The sequence below is a fragment of the Grampus griseus genome (genome assembly GCF_964374135.1).
Source record: "Grampus griseus genome assembly, chromosome: 16".
NCBI classification, from domain to species: Eukaryota; Metazoa; Chordata; class Mammalia; order Artiodactyla; family Delphinidae; genus Grampus; species Grampus griseus.
The window spans coordinates 61,270,216-61,289,355 of NC_139010.1; the positions used below are offsets into that span (position 1 = coordinate 61,270,216).

The 19,140-nt window shown below is 44.4% G+C and overlaps 1 protein-coding gene across 2 annotated transcripts in view; it reads left to right on the forward strand.

Moving 5' to 3' along the window:
- The first annotated feature begins 64 nt into the window (after positions 1 to 64).
- The window catches only part of PDCD11 (programmed cell death 11), a 41,916-nt gene continuing 22,840 nt past the window's right edge, over positions 65 to 19,140 (forward strand). For both annotated transcript variants that reach the window (XM_082674149.1, XM_082674150.1), the window contains exons 1-15: positions 65 to 156; positions 1,482 to 1,600; positions 2,587 to 2,718; positions 3,790 to 3,957; positions 5,456 to 5,617; positions 7,103 to 7,226; positions 7,727 to 7,908; positions 12,314 to 12,421; positions 13,533 to 13,739; positions 14,395 to 14,519; positions 14,701 to 14,761; positions 15,399 to 15,545; positions 16,880 to 17,131; positions 17,682 to 17,816; positions 18,318 to 18,512. In XM_082674149.1, coding sequence (XP_082530275.1) covers positions 1,502 to 1,600; positions 2,587 to 2,718; positions 3,790 to 3,957; positions 5,456 to 5,617; positions 7,103 to 7,226; positions 7,727 to 7,908; positions 12,314 to 12,421; positions 13,533 to 13,739; positions 14,395 to 14,519; positions 14,701 to 14,761; positions 15,399 to 15,545; positions 16,880 to 17,131; positions 17,682 to 17,816; positions 18,318 to 18,512 — 2,097 coding nt within the window. In that variant the 5' untranslated portion in view covers positions 65 to 156; positions 1,482 to 1,501. The remainder of the gene's footprint in view (positions 157 to 1,481; positions 1,601 to 2,586; positions 2,719 to 3,789; positions 3,958 to 5,455; positions 5,618 to 7,102; positions 7,227 to 7,726; positions 7,909 to 12,313; positions 12,422 to 13,532; positions 13,740 to 14,394; positions 14,520 to 14,700; positions 14,762 to 15,398; positions 15,546 to 16,879; positions 17,132 to 17,681; positions 17,817 to 18,317; positions 18,513 to 19,140) is intronic.

Consider the following 19,140-nt stretch of genomic DNA (forward strand, 5'->3'; position numbering starts at 1 on the left):
CACCCCGCCCTATAGGACTCGCATACTAACGGAAGTAGGCTTTGAGCCCGCCCACGCTTCCGGAAGAGCCGAGTTGGGTTGCTGGTGTTCTGGACTCCGCGTGTGTGATTACAGTGGCTCGGCCTCCGAAGTAGAAGTGCTGGCGTCCCGGGGCTGGTGAGTGGGGGAAAAGGCGACAAGGGTGGAAACTTCGTGGCTTCCAGGTCTGTCCCAGGACTAGGTCCTCTGGATCCCTGCCATGCACCCGCAGTGCCGGGTGAGTGGTTGGGTTCCGAAGCCGGCTCTGCTGGAGTGGTCCCTGTAACGTCAGAATATGTCCCCAGGAAGTAGCTCAAGACCCTTCTTTGTCGCGGGATCAGTTTACTCTTTGAAGCTTCAGTTTCACCTTGTCTGAAATGAGATTAAGGGTCAAATGCCTAGCAAACTGGACGGCATTGCTTGTTCTATTTCTACCAAACACATCCATTCCTGATTCCAACTCCTAGGCTCCCTCTAGGTCTTCACCTCTTTCACAGTCTCAAGCCTTTTTAGATTCCTGTTCCCAAGTGTCTCTCAGAACCAACCCCTCCTATTTTCTATTCTCACTTATACCTATTCAGTAGTTCTGGTTCTCATGATTTCTCTGTTGTACTGCAGTTGAATCCTTGTACCTGGTGTACCTTCCTTCAGTCCTATCTCCCTGTCCAATCTATAGCCTGAAGTATATATATATATTTGTTACTGTTCTGTCTTTCCCTCTTCTTAAGGCTCTGACTTGCCAAAGTGAACGTTAATCTATTCACACCTGATGAAAGATCTGACACAAAAAGCCCAACGTGTCTTTTAAAATTTAACTCCAATTATTATGGTTTATTCACCTTGTAATCTAGTTGAACAATTCTTCAAAGAAAGGCAAGAGCAAGCTTTTGAGCAGCTTGACAGACATATTGCTGGCGCTTATCAAAATAATTGTTTTTTTCCTATTTCCATGCCTTTTCTCGTATTCCTTCTGTTTTTCCCTTTCCACCTGTCAAAATTTTATTAATCTTTTAACATTCAGCTCAAAAGCATCTTTTTTAGGAAGCTTTCCTCCTTTGCTGAAGCCTCATTATTTCCTACCTCCTTATTGATAGTTTATAATCTGATTTGTATTTTAGATCCTTTGCATAATTGTTTTATCTTCTTAAAAATGTGCGTATTCTTTGAAGGTAGGGGGTTATGTATTCATCTGTGTATCTGTGACTTAACTGAAGCTGCTTAATGATATTTAATACATTGAAACTAACTTCTTTTGCTGGAGAAAAATGTGTAGACTTGTGGTTTTGAAGCAAAGACCTTTGGAAAGACGAATTATGGATTATCTGTTGCCTGGCATCAAACCATCCATTTCTTAGTCCTGAATGCTGTCCAGCACATTGGTGCTAGAAGGCTCTATCTCTTGCCCGTTGATCACAACCTTGACACTAAGGATACAACTCACCAATTCTTTGCATTGTTTTTAGGACACCCAAACACGGCAACCATGGAAGAAAGCTTCCCCCGAGGGGGTACAAGAAAAACCCACAAATCAGAGAAAGAGAAAGCTTTCCAGCAGTCATTTGAACAAGACAACTTATTTGATGTAAGTGGTGTGCTTTTTTGATAAGACTCACTGAACACTTTCTCTCTAGTGTCCTTTTGGAGAATGAGCCTTGTTTGAGAATGTGTGGTTTTCCAGATTGGATTCTTGTTGAAGTCAACTTTTATAAATTAAACTTGTTAGAGAGTCCATGCCACCACAAGACTATATCCTTTGAAGCATGGCATTTAATATTTGAGTTTGCAGTGCCGTTGTTTCTTTCTTTCTTTCTTTGGCCACGTCACCCAGCTTGTGGGATCTTAATTCCCTGACCAGGGATCCAACCCGCGCCCTTGGCAGTGAAAGCATGGAGTCCTAACCACTGGACCACCAGAGAATTCCCTGTTTCTTATTCTTAGAAACTTACCATGTTGATTAAGGATGGAGAGAAAACAGTTTGATCACTGCATTTTTGAATGAGGTCCTTGCTGTGTAAAGCGATCATAATTTGCAGTAGAATTTGAAATCTTCACCTAGAGTAGGTTGCGCTCCAAATGCTAGAGGGATGGTAACTAACACTTGATTGTATGGTCTCCTGTCTATTTTATGTAATCTTTCCAACTGTACTGTGTAGTAGAGATCATCATTCCATAGTGAGGAACTGAGGCTCAGAGAGGTTATATAATTTAGCCGAAATCACACAGCTTGTAATGATGGGGATAGAAATTTAACTTGGGTCTTCGTGACTCCACCTTTTATTTTCTTTCACTGTTCCAAATTGCTTCTCCCAGCGGGGAACCCCAGTGCTCATCCCAGTCAAGGGAGGAAGAACACAGGAGAGAAGGGGCTTTGAGAACAGAGCTCAGATTTTGGTCAAAGGGAGAATTGCTGTTAGAACAGGAGATTGGCGTTGAGGCAGGAATTAAAGGAACAATTGGGAGTGGGGTGGAGTAGAAGGGAAGACAAAGCAAGGTGACAGATGACCTGAAGTTGGAGGGAAAGGCCAGGATTACTGGTTTTTATTCTTTTGGGTCTTTTGCCCCCTTTAGATTTCTACTGAAGAGGAATCCACCAAAAGGAAAAAGATCCAGAAAGAGCCAGCAAAAACAAAAAAGTTGAAAGTTGAAAAGAGAGAAAGCAACAAGTTTGTAAGAGAGAAGTTTGAAATCCTTAGTGTGGAGGTTTGTCAAAGTTTTTTTTTATTTTTAACATCTTTTTTGGAGTATAATTGCTTTACAATGGTGTGTTAGTTTCTGTTTTATAACTGGTTTTGTTTTAAACAAATTCTCTGAGTTGCTTAAGTCTGTATATGTTCTTCTTCCTTTCCTCTTTCCTTTTTTCCTTCATTCTTTTCATATAAATATGTGTGTGTAGCTTATGTCTTTAGAACTTCTTCCAGTTTTGTTCAGAATTGAGCATTATTTCCTTCAATTATTAACCAGTGCCTGTGATCATGTGTTGTTTTTTTAGTTTTTCTTTTTAGCTGCTGAGTCCCTCATCCCGCCGATGCCCTCATGGAACTTGTGTTTTAGTAGAGTCATAGGTTAGAACTGGCAATAACTTTAGCAATCACTCTAATTCTTCCCTTTCATTTCATAGATGTGGAAATTATCTCAGAGAAGTGAAGCAGTCTTATTATGTTCCTTAAGTTTTTAGATAATTCTGATACACATTAGTTGTAAAAAAAGAAAAAAAAGTCAAATGATAGTGAAGGGAAACATATAGATTCAGCTTGCAGAATTATTTTCTTTGTCCTATGTGCTACTTAAAAAAAATAATTGTTTAACTTCATGCCAACATTAGAAAACTAAAAAATTTTCCATAAAAATGTGATTTCCGGCTTTTTTGTAAAAATTTGAAAGTGCTGACAGTACAAGCTCGCACTCCCTCATGTTTGTAGGGACACAGAGCTGAATAGTGGTTGCGCCCTTTAGACCTGGCATGCACCCTCCAGACTGACTTCTGTCTCCACTGACATTCTGTCCTGCATTGTGTTGCCTGCTAGGCCTTTGAGTTTGGGCTGCTTGGAATAAAGGAAAAGGCGAGCGTGCCCTCCAGCACCCTGCTGGAAACACTGTTGTATAATTTCGATCTTTCGTGGTGCTCAGATGTGTGATGAGTGTACTGACATGTACACATATGTGTCTCGTAGCTTTTATATGTCAGAGTTGGGACTAGAAGCCAGAACCCCCCCAGCCTCCCCAATCATTGTTCTCTTCCCTGTTGTATACATTTCACTCTTTCTCTTCTAGTCCCTGTGTGAGGGGATGCGGATCTTGGGTTGTGTGAAAGAGGTAAATGAACTGGAACTGGTAATTAGTCTCCCCAACGGCCTCCAGGGGTGTGTGCAAGTGACTGAAATCTGTGATGCCTACACTGAAAAGCTGAATGAGCAGGTGGCACAAGAAGAACCCCTGCAGGTATGGGAAACCCGCATGAAATCTGTAACTGGAAATAAGTAGTACACCAACAGATGTAAAATGACAACTTTGCTAAGTGTTAAGAAGGAAGGGTACAAAGTACCAAGAGAGTTTATAATAGGGAAATTTTTTTTTCTTTTCTTCTTCTTCTTCTTCTTTTTTTTTTTTTTAAATAAGGGGATTTTGACTTAGCCCAGGGAACCTGGAAGACTTGCCTGAGGAAGGGATGCCTGAGCTGAGGTAGGAAGGATGAGGGTATGCTAGAGAAGGAAGGAAGGGAGTTCAGGCAGAAGGAGCCCGATGTGCAGCAGAAGGCTAGTGTGGCTAGAGCAGAGAGAGCCGGGGAGAGTGGAGTGGGATGGGGCTGGAGGGCTGGGTGGAGGCCAGACCATGTTTAGGATTGTTTTTCTAGAATCAGTGGGAAGCCCTTGAAATGTCCTCACTGGGGTGGGTGCCATGTAGACAGCACAGAGACTGAATTGAAGAGGCATGTGTAGCTGCCTAGAGACCAGTTAGGAGGCTGTTGTTGTAGTCTAGGGTCTTGAGATGGATGGATTTACTGAGGGCTGAGGAGGTAAAGTCAGCGCTTAGTGACGAATTCCATATGGGTGGCAAGGCCGAGAGACGTGTCAGAGGTGAGTCCTAGGTTTCTGTTGAGCACGGCTTGACAGTTGGCCATGCCATCCTGAGACAGGAAACCCTGAAAGGGACCTGGATTAGGAGAGATGATTATGATTTGATTTTCTGTTACGTTGAGTTTGAGGTACAGTTGAGACAACCAGTAGATAGGTGATGCTGGAGCTCAGGGACGTTTGGGTTAGAAACATGAATGTGTTAGACTTCTTTGTATAGGTGGTAATTGAAGCTATGGAGAGGGAAGAAGTTGCTTAGAGGGAGCACACGGAGGGAGAAGAGACTGAAAGACCGAGCCTGGGGCAAATACTATATTTTAGTTGCTGAATAAAAGGAGAGTTGCTGTCAGAAGAAGGTGGGACCGGAGACACAGAGAAGAAAAATGGTGAACGAAGGGTTGGAAGCCGGGAGGAAATGCTTAAGGAAGCAGCACCAGAGTTAAATGCTTTGTAAAGGTCATGTGAGAGAAGGGCTGTAAAGTGGACTGTTGGGTTTAGCGACATGGAAGTCATTGGAGGTTTTGTTGGGAGATCAAGTATGGAGTGATGGGGGTGGAACTCAGATTGCAGTGAGCTGAAGAGTGAGGAGAAGATGAGGAAGTAGAGACAGTAATTGTAGACGATTCTTTTAACACGTCATTTTACATCTGCCCATTGCGTGGAGATGTTTGGAGACCTTAAGCTGTAATCCAAGACTGTGATATGGCCACAGGCCGCTTCCTTTGTGGGTGAGCAGTTACTCCCTTCATCTGCCTTTTGGGCTCTTTGGGATCTGAGGTTGAGACACCGCTGAGCCAGGACCAGGCAATGAATTCTCAGTGCAGGGGAAGGGTACGTATCAGGTTTTTCTCATTTGTATTCTGCAGGACCTGGTCAGCTTGCCTGAGCTCTTCTCACCTGGGATGCTGGTGAGATGTGTGGTGAGCAGTCTGGACATCACAAAGAGGGGCAAAAAGAATGTCAAGCTGTCTCTGAACCCCAGAAATGTCAACAAAGTGCTGAGTGCTGAGGCCCTGAAACCCGGCATGGTACGTCTCTGGCGCCAGGGCAGAGGAGCAGGCAACATGCCTTCTCCCTGTCCTGCCTCCTGGGGTGTGCCTAGACTACCTTTCACTTTCAGCTTAACTGTTACACATGGGCATGAGTCTTTTCCTGGGGGGAAGGTCGCCAGGGTACTTTGGGTACTTAATGGAAATTGAAGACTTGAACCTAATCACATTACCCTGGAGGGGATAAAGGGAAAGCAAGCCCAAGATTTGCTGGTAGGGGGGAAAAAATGCTTCCAAGGAATCTTAGCAAGGGTAAGAAGGAGTTCCTTGAAGTGCCTTCGTTACCGAGACTTCTTCACAGATTAAGTCTTTTTCAGAGGCCACTGGCGTTTGTGGGGAGAGCTTGAGGGCTGCTCTCTGAGAGCGAGAGACAGGGTAGACAGGGCAATTAGACTGTCAGCCGTACTAATGGATGATCCACTACTGAGTCTCCCAGTCCTGTGGAGGTTCAGGAGAAATGTATCCCCACTCAGTGCCTCCAAGTCAAGTAGGTACAAAACACACTCATATAAACTATACTCACTTAAGAGGAAGGAGATCAGTATGATCTTGGAACGTTTGGTTAGAAGTGGTGGAGTTTGGACCAGGCCCTGAACGTTGGGTAGAGTGGGGAATGACAGTAAGCCAAGCTGTAGGAAATTGACAGGTATTGAGAGGCCACTGTTTGACAGGTGCTGTTTTAGACACTTTCTCTGAAGAAATTTTCATAGCAACCCTGTGAGGCTGATAGGTGTCCCTCTTGTACATTTGAGAAAACAGACTGAAAAAGGTTTAAGTGACTTAAGTGGCCAAACACCAAATAGCTAGTAAGTGTCAGAGCCAGATTTGAATGCCACAGTGCTTCCCGTGAAAGGTAAAGGAGGTTGGCAGGATTTGGGGGGGGACATCTTGGAGGTGCTTAGAAAAGACTTGATGACAGCTAGAAGGGTAGTTCTGGATTCTCATTAGTCATGGTGCTGAGAGTGCTGGCACTGCAAGGCCATCTGGTTTATCTCTTTGCATAACATGAAAGTCTTTCCTATCTTTTGAAAATCCTCCAGGGGAGAATCCCCTCTCTGTCATTCCATTATTCAACTCCTCTCTGTCTACAAACTATAAGATCCTTCAAACCCTGGGAGAATTAAAGTTGATGTCTTTCCCTCTTCTATCCTGTAGTGGGACTGAGGGTTTTTTCCTTTTCTTTAAAAAAAATTTTTTTTCAAGTATAATTAATGTACAATATTATACAAGTTACAGGTGTACGTTATAGTGATTCACAATTTTTAACGGTTAGACTCCATTCATAGTTATAATAAAGTATTGGCTATATTCCCTGTGTTGTAGGGATTGAGGTTTAAAGTTAAAAGTGAGAGGATGTATGGGATTATGGGATGGTGGGAACAGTCATGTTTGGTAGTGGATGTTTGTTATGTGTCCCATGACCTTTGACTTTTGAACTTTTGGGAATGCTTTGCCTTCCTCCAGCTGCTCACGGGCACTGTGTCCAGCCTGGAAGACCATGGCTATCTAGTGGACATTGGTGTTAGTGGGGCCAGAGCTTTTCTGCCACTGCAGAAAGCCCAGGAGTACATCCAACAGAAGAACAAAGGTGAGAGGAAGAAGAGGGACCAGTCCATGGTAGTGAGGTGGTATATGGGGGATTATATTTAAATGCCACTTTGGTGAGTAAAATGCAGAATGCTGACCCTGACGCATGTTTGGCTTTGCTAAAACCAACTGTTAATCTTAGGTGATAGAAAAAGGGAGATGTATGAAGGGTCAGGGCGTGGCAGTCTCATTAAGATCTGATGGACCAGTTTCACTTTTTCTCACTTAGAAGATTCCGCTGAAATTTGGGCCCCCAGAGCCTCTGAACCAGTACTCTCTCGCCTTGTTGAGGTTTTCATATTTTTTTTGTGGTAGTTGATTCCAGATCAGTCAGGGTCATTTCACGCCCTTCTTGTAGTTGGTCCCTGAGAAATTGGGAATATGGGGAGTATTGCATGGTAACTGGGCAGGTAGGCCATGGATCTTTCAGGTATCACTCGAGCCCAAGTTCAAAGTCCTTCTCATAATAGGTATTTTTCCTTTTGGGGGCTGGACTTGCAGGTGCTAAATTGAAGGTAGGTCACTACCTGAACTGCCTTATTGAAGAGGTGAAAGGCAATGGAGGAATTGTTAGTCTGTCTGTTGGTTACTCAGAAGTTTCTGCTGCCATTGCTACTGAGGAGCAAAACTGGACCCTCAACAGCTTGCTGCCAGGACTGGTAGTCAAAGCCCAGGTACAGAAGGTAAGCCGTTCATTGTTACTACTATTTTCTAAAATAAAAATAATTTTTATTAAAGTAGTACGTGCACACAATCTAAAAGAGTGCTGTCCAGTGGGGTAGCCCCTGGTCCCATGTGACCATTAAGCACTGGAAATGTAGCCAGTACCACGTGTTGAAATGATAATATTTTACCTATATTGGGTTAAATAAACTATTAAAATAAATTTCAGCCGTTTCTTTGTAATTTTTACAATGTGACTGCTAGGAAACTTAAAATTACATATGTGGCTTATATTTCTCTTGGGCAGTGCTGATCTAAAAGATCAGATGGTATTAAAAGGCTTATGATGAAGAACTCTCATCCCATCTAACCCCCATCTTTAACTCTTAGCTTATCTTTTGAAATTTACCTGTGTGTTTCCAAGTATAATAATAAGCTTCTGCTGCATCTTATCACTTTGAGGCATTGGGTTTGAACTTCTTATCAAGGTAGATAAAGTTTTGGCTCTCTTATCCTTACCTTTTCCCAACCTTTCAACAAAGGAATATTAAAATTTTGGCTAAATCATTATTCAGTGTTTAAATTATATGACTACATAGATATTATTTATTTGCTGGGCTAGGTAATATAATTTGTTTCTTGAACAGCTTTTTTTTCTGGAGTTGCTAATCAGCTTTGTTTTTGTCATTTGCTGAATTCTCTTCCTCCCTTTCACTATTTCTTCATACATCCTGTAGTTATTTTTCTCTCACTGTTTTCTGTGTTTTCAAACCCTCTAAATAATCTTTGCTACTTTTTTCCCCTACCCGGAGCCCCTTTTACTGTCATCCGGCTCCAGTCTGGACTGGTTGCTCTGTAGGGCTCCCTTCCCTATCATCCCAGATCCTTTTCCACTCTTCTGTATTGGATAGAACCTTCTTTGATTCCATGTATTCCTCTTTTTGGGTTTACTCACTCATCTTAATGTGTCACATTCGCCAGAAGCATCCTCAGAAAAGCAGATGGGAGGTTAATTTCTTCACCTCATGTGTCTTAAAATTCTCAAGACCGCTCCCAGGTTTGATGATTCACTAGGAAGACTCACACCATCAGCATATAGTGGCCCTCACGGCTGTGATTTATTGCAGTGAAAGGAGGCAAAGCAAAATCAGCAAAGGGAAAAGCCCCATGGAATGAAGTCTGAAAGAAACCAGGCACAAGCCTCCAAGAATCCTCTTCCAGTGGAGTCACAAAGGGTGTATTTAATTCCTCCAGCAGCAGGTTATGACAACATGGGTGAATGTTGTCTAGCAGCAAAGCTCATTGAGGGTTTTTATTTGCGGCTGGTCACATAGGCACCTGCTGCCTGTCATGTACCAAAATTCCTGACTCTCCTAAGGAATTCGAGTGTTTAGCATAAACCATATTGTTTGCACAAATAGTTTAGGTACAGTGAGCCACTCAGTTCTGAGAGTGGTGGGAACCCTCTTGAAGTCTAAGTTCCCAGACACCAGGCCGGGGCCAACACCGCAAGCATGCTTTTCCAAGGATCGCAGTCTCAGGCCTGCTATGTTAACTCTTCTGCACACCTAGTATATCTGAAAATAACTTTATTCTGCTCTAACGTGTGATTGGTAGTTAATCTGGGGTTAGAATTCTAGGTAAAAAATACCTCAGAGGGCTTCCCTGGTGGCGCAGTTGTTGAGGGTCTGCCTGCGGATGCAGGGGACACGGGTTTGTGCCCCGGTCCGGGAGGATCTCGCATGCCGTGGAGCGGCTGGGCCCGTGAGCCATGGCCGCTAAGCCTGCGCGTCCGGAGCCTGTGCTCTGCAAGGGAGAGGGCACAGCAGTGAGAGGCCTGCGTACCGCCAAAAAAAAAAAAAAAAAAACACCTCAGAATTTTGAAGTTCTTGTTCTCATTGTCACCTGGCCTCTACTGCTTTTGGAAAGTCTGATGTTATTTTGATTTCCTTTTCTTTATATGTTCAAGGATCTTATCTTTATCCCTTTCGTTTTAAAATTTCACAATGATGTGCTTTTGTATGACTCTCTTTCCATTTATTTGTGCTGACCTCCTGTAATCCAGAAATGTAGATCCTTAAGTTCTGGGAAAGTTTTCTGTATCACTGTGGGTTTTTTTCTTTTCCAATTCTTAAGTTGAGATATAATTCACATATAGTAAGATTCACCCTTTTAAAGTGTACGGCTTAGTGATGTTTCAGTTTATTCACAAGGGTGTACAGCTGTCATCACTATTTAATTCCAGAACATTTTCATCGCCCCAGTAAGAAACCCTGTACCCATTGGTTGTCACTCTCCATTCATTCCCTCCCTCAAGCCCCTGGCAACCACGAATCTACTTTTTATCTCTAGATTTGCCTGTTGTGGGTATTTCATATAAATTGAACCATACAGTATGTAGCCTTTTATGTCTGGTTTCTTGCACTTAGCATATTTTCAAAGTTCATCCATGTTGTAGCATTTATCAATGATTCATTCCTTTTTATGGCTGAATAATACTCCATCATATGGAGTTGGTAGACATTTGGGTTGTTTCCACTTTTGTCTTGTTATGTGTAATGCTGCTATGAAATTTGTATATAAGTTTTTCTAGGGACATATGTTTTCATTTCTCTTGAGTGTATATCTAGGAATGGACTTGCTGGGTCATATGATAACTCTGTGTTTTAACTTTATGAGGAACAGCCAAAGTGGCTGCAACATTTTACATCCCCACCAGCAATATAAGGGTTCCAATTTCGCCACATTCTCACAAACACTTATTATTATTCTTTTTATTATAGCCACCCTAGTGGGTGTGGGTGTGAAGTGGTATTTTGTGATTTTGATTTGCATTTCTCTAATGATTAGTGATGTTGAGCATCTTTTTATGTGCTTATTGGCCATTTATAAATCTTCCTTGGAGAAATATTGAATCAGAAGTCTTTATCCATTTTAAAGTTAGATTATCTTTTTATTGTTAATGGTGAAAGGGTTCTTTGTATCTTCTGGATACTAGCCCCTTATCAGATCTTTAAAAAAATTTTTTTTAAAAATAAATATATATATTTATTTATTTTTTTTGCTGTGTTGAGTCTTCGTTTCTGTGCCAGGGCTTTCTCCAGTTGCGGCAAGCAGGGGCCACTCTTCATCGCGGTGCGCGTGTGGCGCACGGGCCTCTCACTGTCACAGCCTCTCCCGTTGCGGAGCACAGGCTCCAGACGCGCAGGCTCAGTAGTTGTGGCTCACGGGCCTTGTTGCTTCGCGGCATGTGGGATCTTCCCAGACCAGGGCTCGAACCCGTGTCCCCTGCACTGGCAGGCAGATTCTTAACCACTGTGCCACCAGGGAAGCCCTAAAATTTTTAATATAATTTTCTTTTCTTTTTCTAGAACTCCGTTGGTATGATGTTGGACTTAAAGGATCAGTTCTAATTTTCTTTTTTTTCCTCTCTTCTTTGGTTTGGTACATGCATGTATTTGTCTATATCCTACCTCTGGGAAAGTCTCTCAACTTAAACTTCCCATTCTCTATTGAGTTTTTGTTTTGACTGCCACGTTATGAGAGAGGCACTAAAAAACTGTGGGGAAGTCTGTGTTCCTGGGCGCGACTTGCTGACTGGCTGACTTCCCTGTCAGGGTCAGGAACTAGTGGCAACCTCCAGATGTCACTGTTAGAAGTCTTCTCTGGCATGTTAGATTTCTCTGGAAAGGATCTACTAACACCCGATTCAGGAGCATATAAGCCTGGCTGCCTAAGAGCTAGATGGCAGAAAGGGGCTGGCGGTCTCCATATCTATATATGATATTCAGAATTTTTCTTAATTCACATTTTCATGGTTTGCACTGTTCCTGTGTTTTGAGTCTGGTACAGTTTCCCAGAGAATAACTCTCCCATTTTCTGTGGAGATGGGAGAAGGGTGGACCCTATAGTTTGAGGAGAGGACCTGGGGATCTGACTTAGTTTCCCTTATTTCAGTCACTTGCCTCCCTGCTCTCTTTTGAGAGGCTTGTCACCTCTACTTTCTTAGCTTTGTGGGGCTCTGTAGGGTGAATTGCTCACGGTCAGTATCTCCCTCTGGCAAGCATGTGGGTTTTTACCTTAGTCTGAGCACATCACCAAGTTAGCAACAGTTTGTCCCAGTTGTCAGGCTGGCAGTTCCCTGAGGATCCTCATGTAAAGCGCCTTCCATCCCATTGGGAAATCCCAAGGGTGGAGGACTGATGTCCTCTCAGGCCCGGAGGCGATGAGCTTACTGAATTAAGGAACAGCCAGTGCCAGGAGATGTGCTGCCATTTCATTTTATGGGAAGAAAGACGCTAAGGGTTAGCTGGGGGAGGAGAGACACACAGTTATCATTATCATGGATAATGTGGCTTTATGAACAGTCTCATTCCTGGTTCCTTCAGAGAGATGTTTTTCATAACTGATGCTTTTTATTTCTAGGTGACTCCATTTGGCCTTACGCTAAAATTCCTCTCGTTCTTCACTGGCCTGGTTGACTTTATGCACCTGGACCCTAAGAAAGGCAGAACATACTTCTCAAATCAGCCGGTAAGAAATGTTGCACTTACCTTTTCTGGATTTCAGTTGTGTCCCAACCAGCCATCCAGTGTCACAGCTGCTACAGGCAGGTCCTAGGACTGCATGTATACAGGTGTCAGAGGGGTGGTGAGGGGAATGAAAAGTGTCTTGGAAGGACTACAAGAAACTGCCAGTGGTTATTTCTGGGGATTGAGGTTAGAGAAGGAGCCTGTGGAGAAGAAGGCAACTTGTAGTTTTTATTTCATACTCTTTGATTTTTTTTCTTGGTAGTAAATCTTTTGCTTTTGTAATTTAAAGTGTTCTAATAGAGTGTTTAACATAGAACAAGATATATGTTTAAATAGACAAATGTAGTTTACAAAGTGCTATAATATAGATTCAATTTTGGGGAAAAAAAAGTCTTAAAAAGTACATCTGATCAAAATGCTGGCTGATTATGCAATCAGGTGTTAGTGATTAAGTCTGGGTGATTTTTCTACCCTTGTCTAAATATTCAAATTTTCTGCAATGAACATGGATATTTGGGAAGAAAATCCCAATATATGGTAGTCATTGTTTTTTATTAAAAATCCTAAAATGATTTATTTTTTGTTTTTAACAGTAACACATACTAATGGAAGCTATAGAGACTTTGTTGGTTTTTTCTGTTGTTGTTTTATTTTTTTTAAGTAAAAGTAGGTTTTCCCACCACCTAGTAATAATATTGTTAATTTTTTGGTGAACCTCTTTCTAGTAATTTTTTTCTCCTTGTAGCCGTATTTGTCTGCAGAGTTGAGACATTTTACATGCTATGGCCTTGTGATCAGAGCAGGCTGTTTCTGGTGTGTTTCAGATGAGCTTCTGATATAGTGATGCCAGTACATGGCTCCTGTTGCATATGTATTATTAGCCTCACGGTGTTGAGGGGACCCTGGTATATGTTTTCCTGGCCTTGTGTAAGCGTTGATTCAGTCGGACATAGTTCCTCTGGGACATGCTGTTTGATTGCACAAGCTGATTTTAGTACTTACATCTGTAGCTTGGTCAACACATGGAGAGTCTTGACTCCTGAAAGTCTGCTCCAGGGTGCCTTGTCCCTGGTGTGCCTGGTCTTGCTCATTATGCCCTTTCCCTTGTCTAGGTACGGGCCTGTGTCCTCTGCGTCCATCCTCGGACCAGAGCTGTACGGCTGAGCCTGCGCGCTGTCTTCCTGCAGCCCGGGCGTCCACTCACCCGGCTTTCTTGCCAGCAGCTGGGAGCTGTACTGGATGATGTTCCTGTCCAGGGCTTTTTCGGCAATGCCGGGGCCACCTTCAGGCTGACGGATGGGGCTCTGGCCTATGCCCGGGTAAGGAGGCTCTTTGTTTCATCACGATCTTATCACCAGAAGGACTTTGGGGACACAAGTTCTTTTCTGCTTCCTTCATCCCTGGGTATTAGTTTCCTATTTTTGAATTTCCCCAAACGTGGCAGACAGTTCATAAGGACTAGAACAAGGTCTGTTTGTTATATTAGAGTGCCTTAAAATTGACTTGCCGTAATTGATACCTGGTTGATGGTAGGTATAAGAATGAGTTAGGATCTACACCAGGGCTTGGGAAAGTTACTTTAAAGGGCCAGATAGTAAATATTTTAGGCTTATGGATCATACAGACTCTGTCCTAACTACTCAGTTTTGTTGTTATAGCCTGAAAGCAGCAAGGACAGTATGTAAATGAAAGGGCACGGCTGTGGTCCAGTCAAACTTTTACTTAGAAATATAGGCACTTAATCGTGAGCTGTAATTTATCGACCCATGATCTAGACTCTTCTCTGACTTTATAGAGATCCTGTGATAGTACAAAGTAGTTCTTTAGTTAGAGCAATTATTTTAACAGGTAATCAAGAGTGCTGGTTTTATGGGAGGTGACCAATGTACTGAGTCAACTCCATGTCTGATTTAATGTCTGATTGCCTCAGATCTATTGCTTCTGGCTGGTCCTTAATCACTTGGTACTTTGTAGCTCAGCCATCTCTCCAATTCTAAGAAAGTCTTCAAACCTGAGACCTTCAAGCCAGGGAACACTCACAAGTGTAGAATCATCGACTACAGCCAAATGGATGAACTGGCTTTGCTCTCTCTGCGGACGTAAGTCTGTCACTAACTTGTGCGGGGTGTAGAGGTGTGCTCCTGTGCAGTGCACGCCCACAGTGTCTCGTGGCCGTGCTTGGTGAGGGTTTCCTTTCTTGCCAACATGATTTTGGTAGCCCTGAATTTTAGGCAGTCTCTGTCCTAATTTATTTAATCTTGTATTTGCCTTTTGTTCTAGGTCTGTTATTGAAGCTCAGTTCCTTAGTTATCATGACATCAAACCTGGGGCCTTGGTAAAGGTAAGACCTCAAGCATATAATTAGATACTCCACCACCTTCAGATAGTCTTTAGTTCACAGGTTAACTGTCAGCTCATTAGTCCCCATGTGAACACGTTTAAAGTCATATTCCTTCTCTTGGCCTGCTAACTGGGATTTCTTTTTCTTCCCTTGGGTAACTTGTAATTAATTTCAAGGTAAGGTCTTGCTAGTACCACCCCACTACGCAGGGGCAGTAGGTCATCAGTCCTGGGATTTGATGGTGTTGATTAGACCAGGTCAAAAGTTAGTTCTTTGATAATTGAGCCAGCTGGGATATTAGTAAGAAGCCAGTTGCTGCGCCTGTCCAACCACTTAGCCCCAGCTGAGCAGCTCCCCTTTATATGTAGAGTTCATTCCTTAGGAGACATAATCCTCTCCGTTGGATAATGAATTTGTAAGGCAGATTGAAAGAAGATCCTCACACAAAAAGATGTGAAGGTTCTCATAAATAAACCCTACTGCATCCGGATCACTGTGGGGTATGTGCTTTGTCCCTATGAGATCTGGAATAACAGGCACAGTTACCTCAGGAAGCTGAGCTTCGAGAGGTGTGAGATGCTTTGTTGTAAGAAATATAGGAAAGATATTCTTGAGGCATCATGGCATCTTTTCCTAGGGCAAAGTGATGACCATAAAGCCATACGGGATGCTGGTGAAGGTGGGCAGGCAAATCAGGGCCCTGGTACCTCCCATGCACCTGGCCGACATCCTTATGAAGAATCCGGAGAAGAAGTACCACGTTGGGGATGAGGTCAAGTGCCGGGTGAGCCTCCTCAAGGGTCGCTGGTGGGGTTTTGGCCATATGGGAAGAGAATGATGCTTCTCAGCTGAAGTTTCTGCCTTTTTCCGCAAAGTGACCACATAATATCTGCAGTCCTGCGCTTGGCATTGGGAAGAGAAAACTGGGTCCCTGCCCTTGATAATTGTATGGTATAATTGGTAGTTAAATTATCCATACATGAAGAGAGCAGGCCAGGTGGTTTGGTGCAGGCTGTATGCTGTGGTCATATCTCAGAATGGGGAGGTGAGGGTAGGCTGGGGCAGCAAGAATCATTGATAACCAATGATGATCAATATGATCAATAGCAACTACCATGTAACATGTATTCTGTGCCAGTTGCTGTGCTAGGCACATCGTAACACGCCTTACTTCATTTCATCCTTAAAACAGCCCTATGAAGGAAGTACTGTTATCCTCATTTTGCAGATGGGGAAATGAAAGCTTAGGAAAGCAGAGTATCTTGCCCAGAGTCACACAGCTAATAAATGGCAGAAGCAGTTTTCGAATTGAGCTCTATTTGACAACAATGTCTTCTAGATTTCTGGCAGAGGTGGGGCTTGAACTGGAAAGGATGGGTAGGATTTGGAAGGTTGAGGAGGAGCAGGGGTTGTGTCAGGCACGGAAATAGCCCAACCAAAGCTGCCGAAACTTGAGTGTTTTATAACAAAGGCTTGGATCCTGAGAGAAGCTTCACAGAGTTGTGAAGATTAGACATGATAATACACGGTGCTTAGGGCCTGGTGTGTGCAGACACTTAGAATGTTGGATTTCTTATTTTCATTTTATTTCATTATGGACTCAACAAAGATATTGATTACCCATTGGTACAAAGTTTTATAGTGGTGGGGTCAGGAAGTTAGAAATAGAGGAATTTCTCTGCCCTCGAGGAGATGACTTTTTGAGGAATGAGAGGTGGTTGGCGCACTCAGTCTTAGTTTATAGCTAGTCCGCAACACTGTTGAGGGGGTAAAGGTTCAGTCATTCATTCTGTTAGACGAGATGCAGTGGTCCAGGAGGGAGAGGGAGCGGAGGCAGAGTAGGAGTAACCGACATAGGACTCTCTGGAGGTGCACTGGGATGGTGAGTGTTGCTCTAGGCCCAGGAGGGGACTTTTGGGAGGTAGTACATTTGAAATAGAGATGAATGCTCCCTAGGTCGTCATCCAGCAGGAAGCGGGGATGGTCTGTAGCTATTATTCTCAGAGAGAAAGAGCAGGTTTTTAGCGACTGACCATGGCTCTCAGGGGGATGCAGAGACCAGCTCAGTGGCTCTCTTGGTAATGGATGACTTGGTCACGGCCAGTATCCTTTCCCTAGGTTTTGCTTTGTGACCCTGAAGCCAGGAAGCTGATGATGACCCTGAAGAAAACCCTGGTTGAGTCCAAACTTCCTGCCATTACCTGCTATGCTGATGCTAAGCCTGGTCTGCAGACACACGGCTTTATCCTCAGGGTCAAGGACTACGGCTGCATTGTGAAGTTCTACAATGACGTGCAGGGACTGGTGCCCAGGCATGAGCTCAGTGCCGAGTATATCCCTGACCCAGAGAGTGTCTTTTACACTGGCCAGGTAAGCCTTCCCCTGGATAGGCTCCTACCGTTGGTGACCCCATGAACACAGATTTGAAGGAGTAGGAAGGCTACTTTTTAAGGGTTACAGAAGAGAGCATGTTGGGTAGCGGGCCTGAGCCAGCTAAGTGGAGGAGATGGAACAGAACAGAGAGAAACCCTCAAGGGAGCTCAATGGATGCTAACAAACTAACAAACCTTAGGCCCTCAACCTAGAAGAAATTAATCTTCACCTGTTATACACTAGTGTCCCTCACATCAGAAATTGTTCTGAGGCCACTATTACCACAAGGGGGCACTGCCCTAAGTCTGATGAGTCTGGGTCTGTCTAGGAAAAAGTGATTTTTTAAAACTTGGGATTATACCCCAAAATTCATTCATGTCTTTTGTCACCCGAAAGGCTGACTTGTGGGGGTTCTGTGTAGCTCTCAGTACGTTTCTCTTCACTGCCTTCTGACCTGATCCTGGGTCTTGGCGAATCACCCAAGGCCTCTGTGGTGCTGGTGGGGGGCACCTCTCTCCAGGGCCAAGCAGGTATGGTTTCTCACCAGGTGGTGAAGGTTGCAGTGCTGAACTGTGAGCCATCCAAAGAGAGGATGCTCTTGTCCTTCAAGCTGTCAGGTGATCCGAAGGAAGAATGTGCGGGACACAGTCAGAAGAAAAAAAAAGCCATTAACGCTGGGCAGGTACCTGGACTTCTCCAGACAAATTATTTTAGTTACGGTGGTAGAGAGCAGGGCGCCACTGACACCTGGGGTGCTGGAAACCATGCAGAGGGATGATCAAGGAAGCTAGATAAGGCTCTGGGGCTGTGTGTCAGAGCAGATGGACCGTCTAGGAAGGAAAGTGCGGTTACGGTGTGGCTTGTCAGCAGTGTGCTGCTGCCCTCTTTCCTCTTGGTCCCTAGGACCAGCCTGCAAAACTGTCTTTCCTTTGGGACCCAGTGGAGGGACCTGGGAGAGGAGTGATGTGAGCACCAGATGGGTCCTGCTGTGTGTGTGGGTGTGTGTGCCTGTTGGGTCTTTGGGAGTGTGGGGTGGGGAGTGGGAGAAAGCTGCTTCTCTGATCTCGACCTCTCAGTCATCCCTGGTGCTAGATACTCGATGCCTCTGATCTCTACCTGACCCGCACGAGTTGCTCTCTGCTCAAGACAAGCGCTCTTTTTTGTCTTCCTTTTCCCTGAGTAGTTGGTGGATGTGAAGGTTCTGGAGAAGACCAAAGATGGGCTGCAGGTGGCTGTCCTGCCTCACAACATCCCCGGCTTCCTTCCCACGTCTCATCTGTCAGACCACGTCACCAATGGCCCACTGTTGCATTGCTGGCTCCAGGCAGGTGACACCCTTCACAGAGTCCTGTGTCTGAGCGAGGGTGAGGGGCGTGTTGTATCCTTTACTGGTCTCTGGGGGGCCGCGGAGGTGGAGGTGTGGGAGCTGTGGGCCCTCGGCGGGGCGGGGGGCGCTGGGGAACTCAGGGTCAGGCTCTGCTCTTAGTTGGAAACTCCATGGGAAAGAACTCCATGGGAAAGAAGAAAGAAAGAAGACTGCAGAAATACCTCCACAGACCAAACCAGTGGGCAAGCCTGCACTTTGCCTCTGTTCCCCTGGTGGGCGTTAGAGCAGGATCGAGGTGCTGCTGGCAGATGCGGGTGGTCAGGGCAGAGGGGGAGCCCAGGGTGTTGGGGAGAGGGCCACGTGGCACTTCAGGCCCAGTAGGACACTCCCAGTGGCACGTCCAGCCTTCTTGGGGCACTCAGTGCTCACCCCTGAGTTGGAACAGTTAATAAGTACCTGCTGTCCTCTTTTCTCTCCTCCGCCTCCCTCTGCTGGGATATAGGTCTCAGAATATTGCTTTCGGTCTTCGTGTGGGCGCTTAGAAGGAAGACACTGCCTCCTTTCTTGCAGAATGTAAAATCGATTCTCCTTAGAGTGGAGATAGGCAGAGGAGGGGAAATAGAGTTGGTTAGTGTGAAGATAGGCAGGAGGATGGTGTCACGGCCGGTCCAGCTGCCAA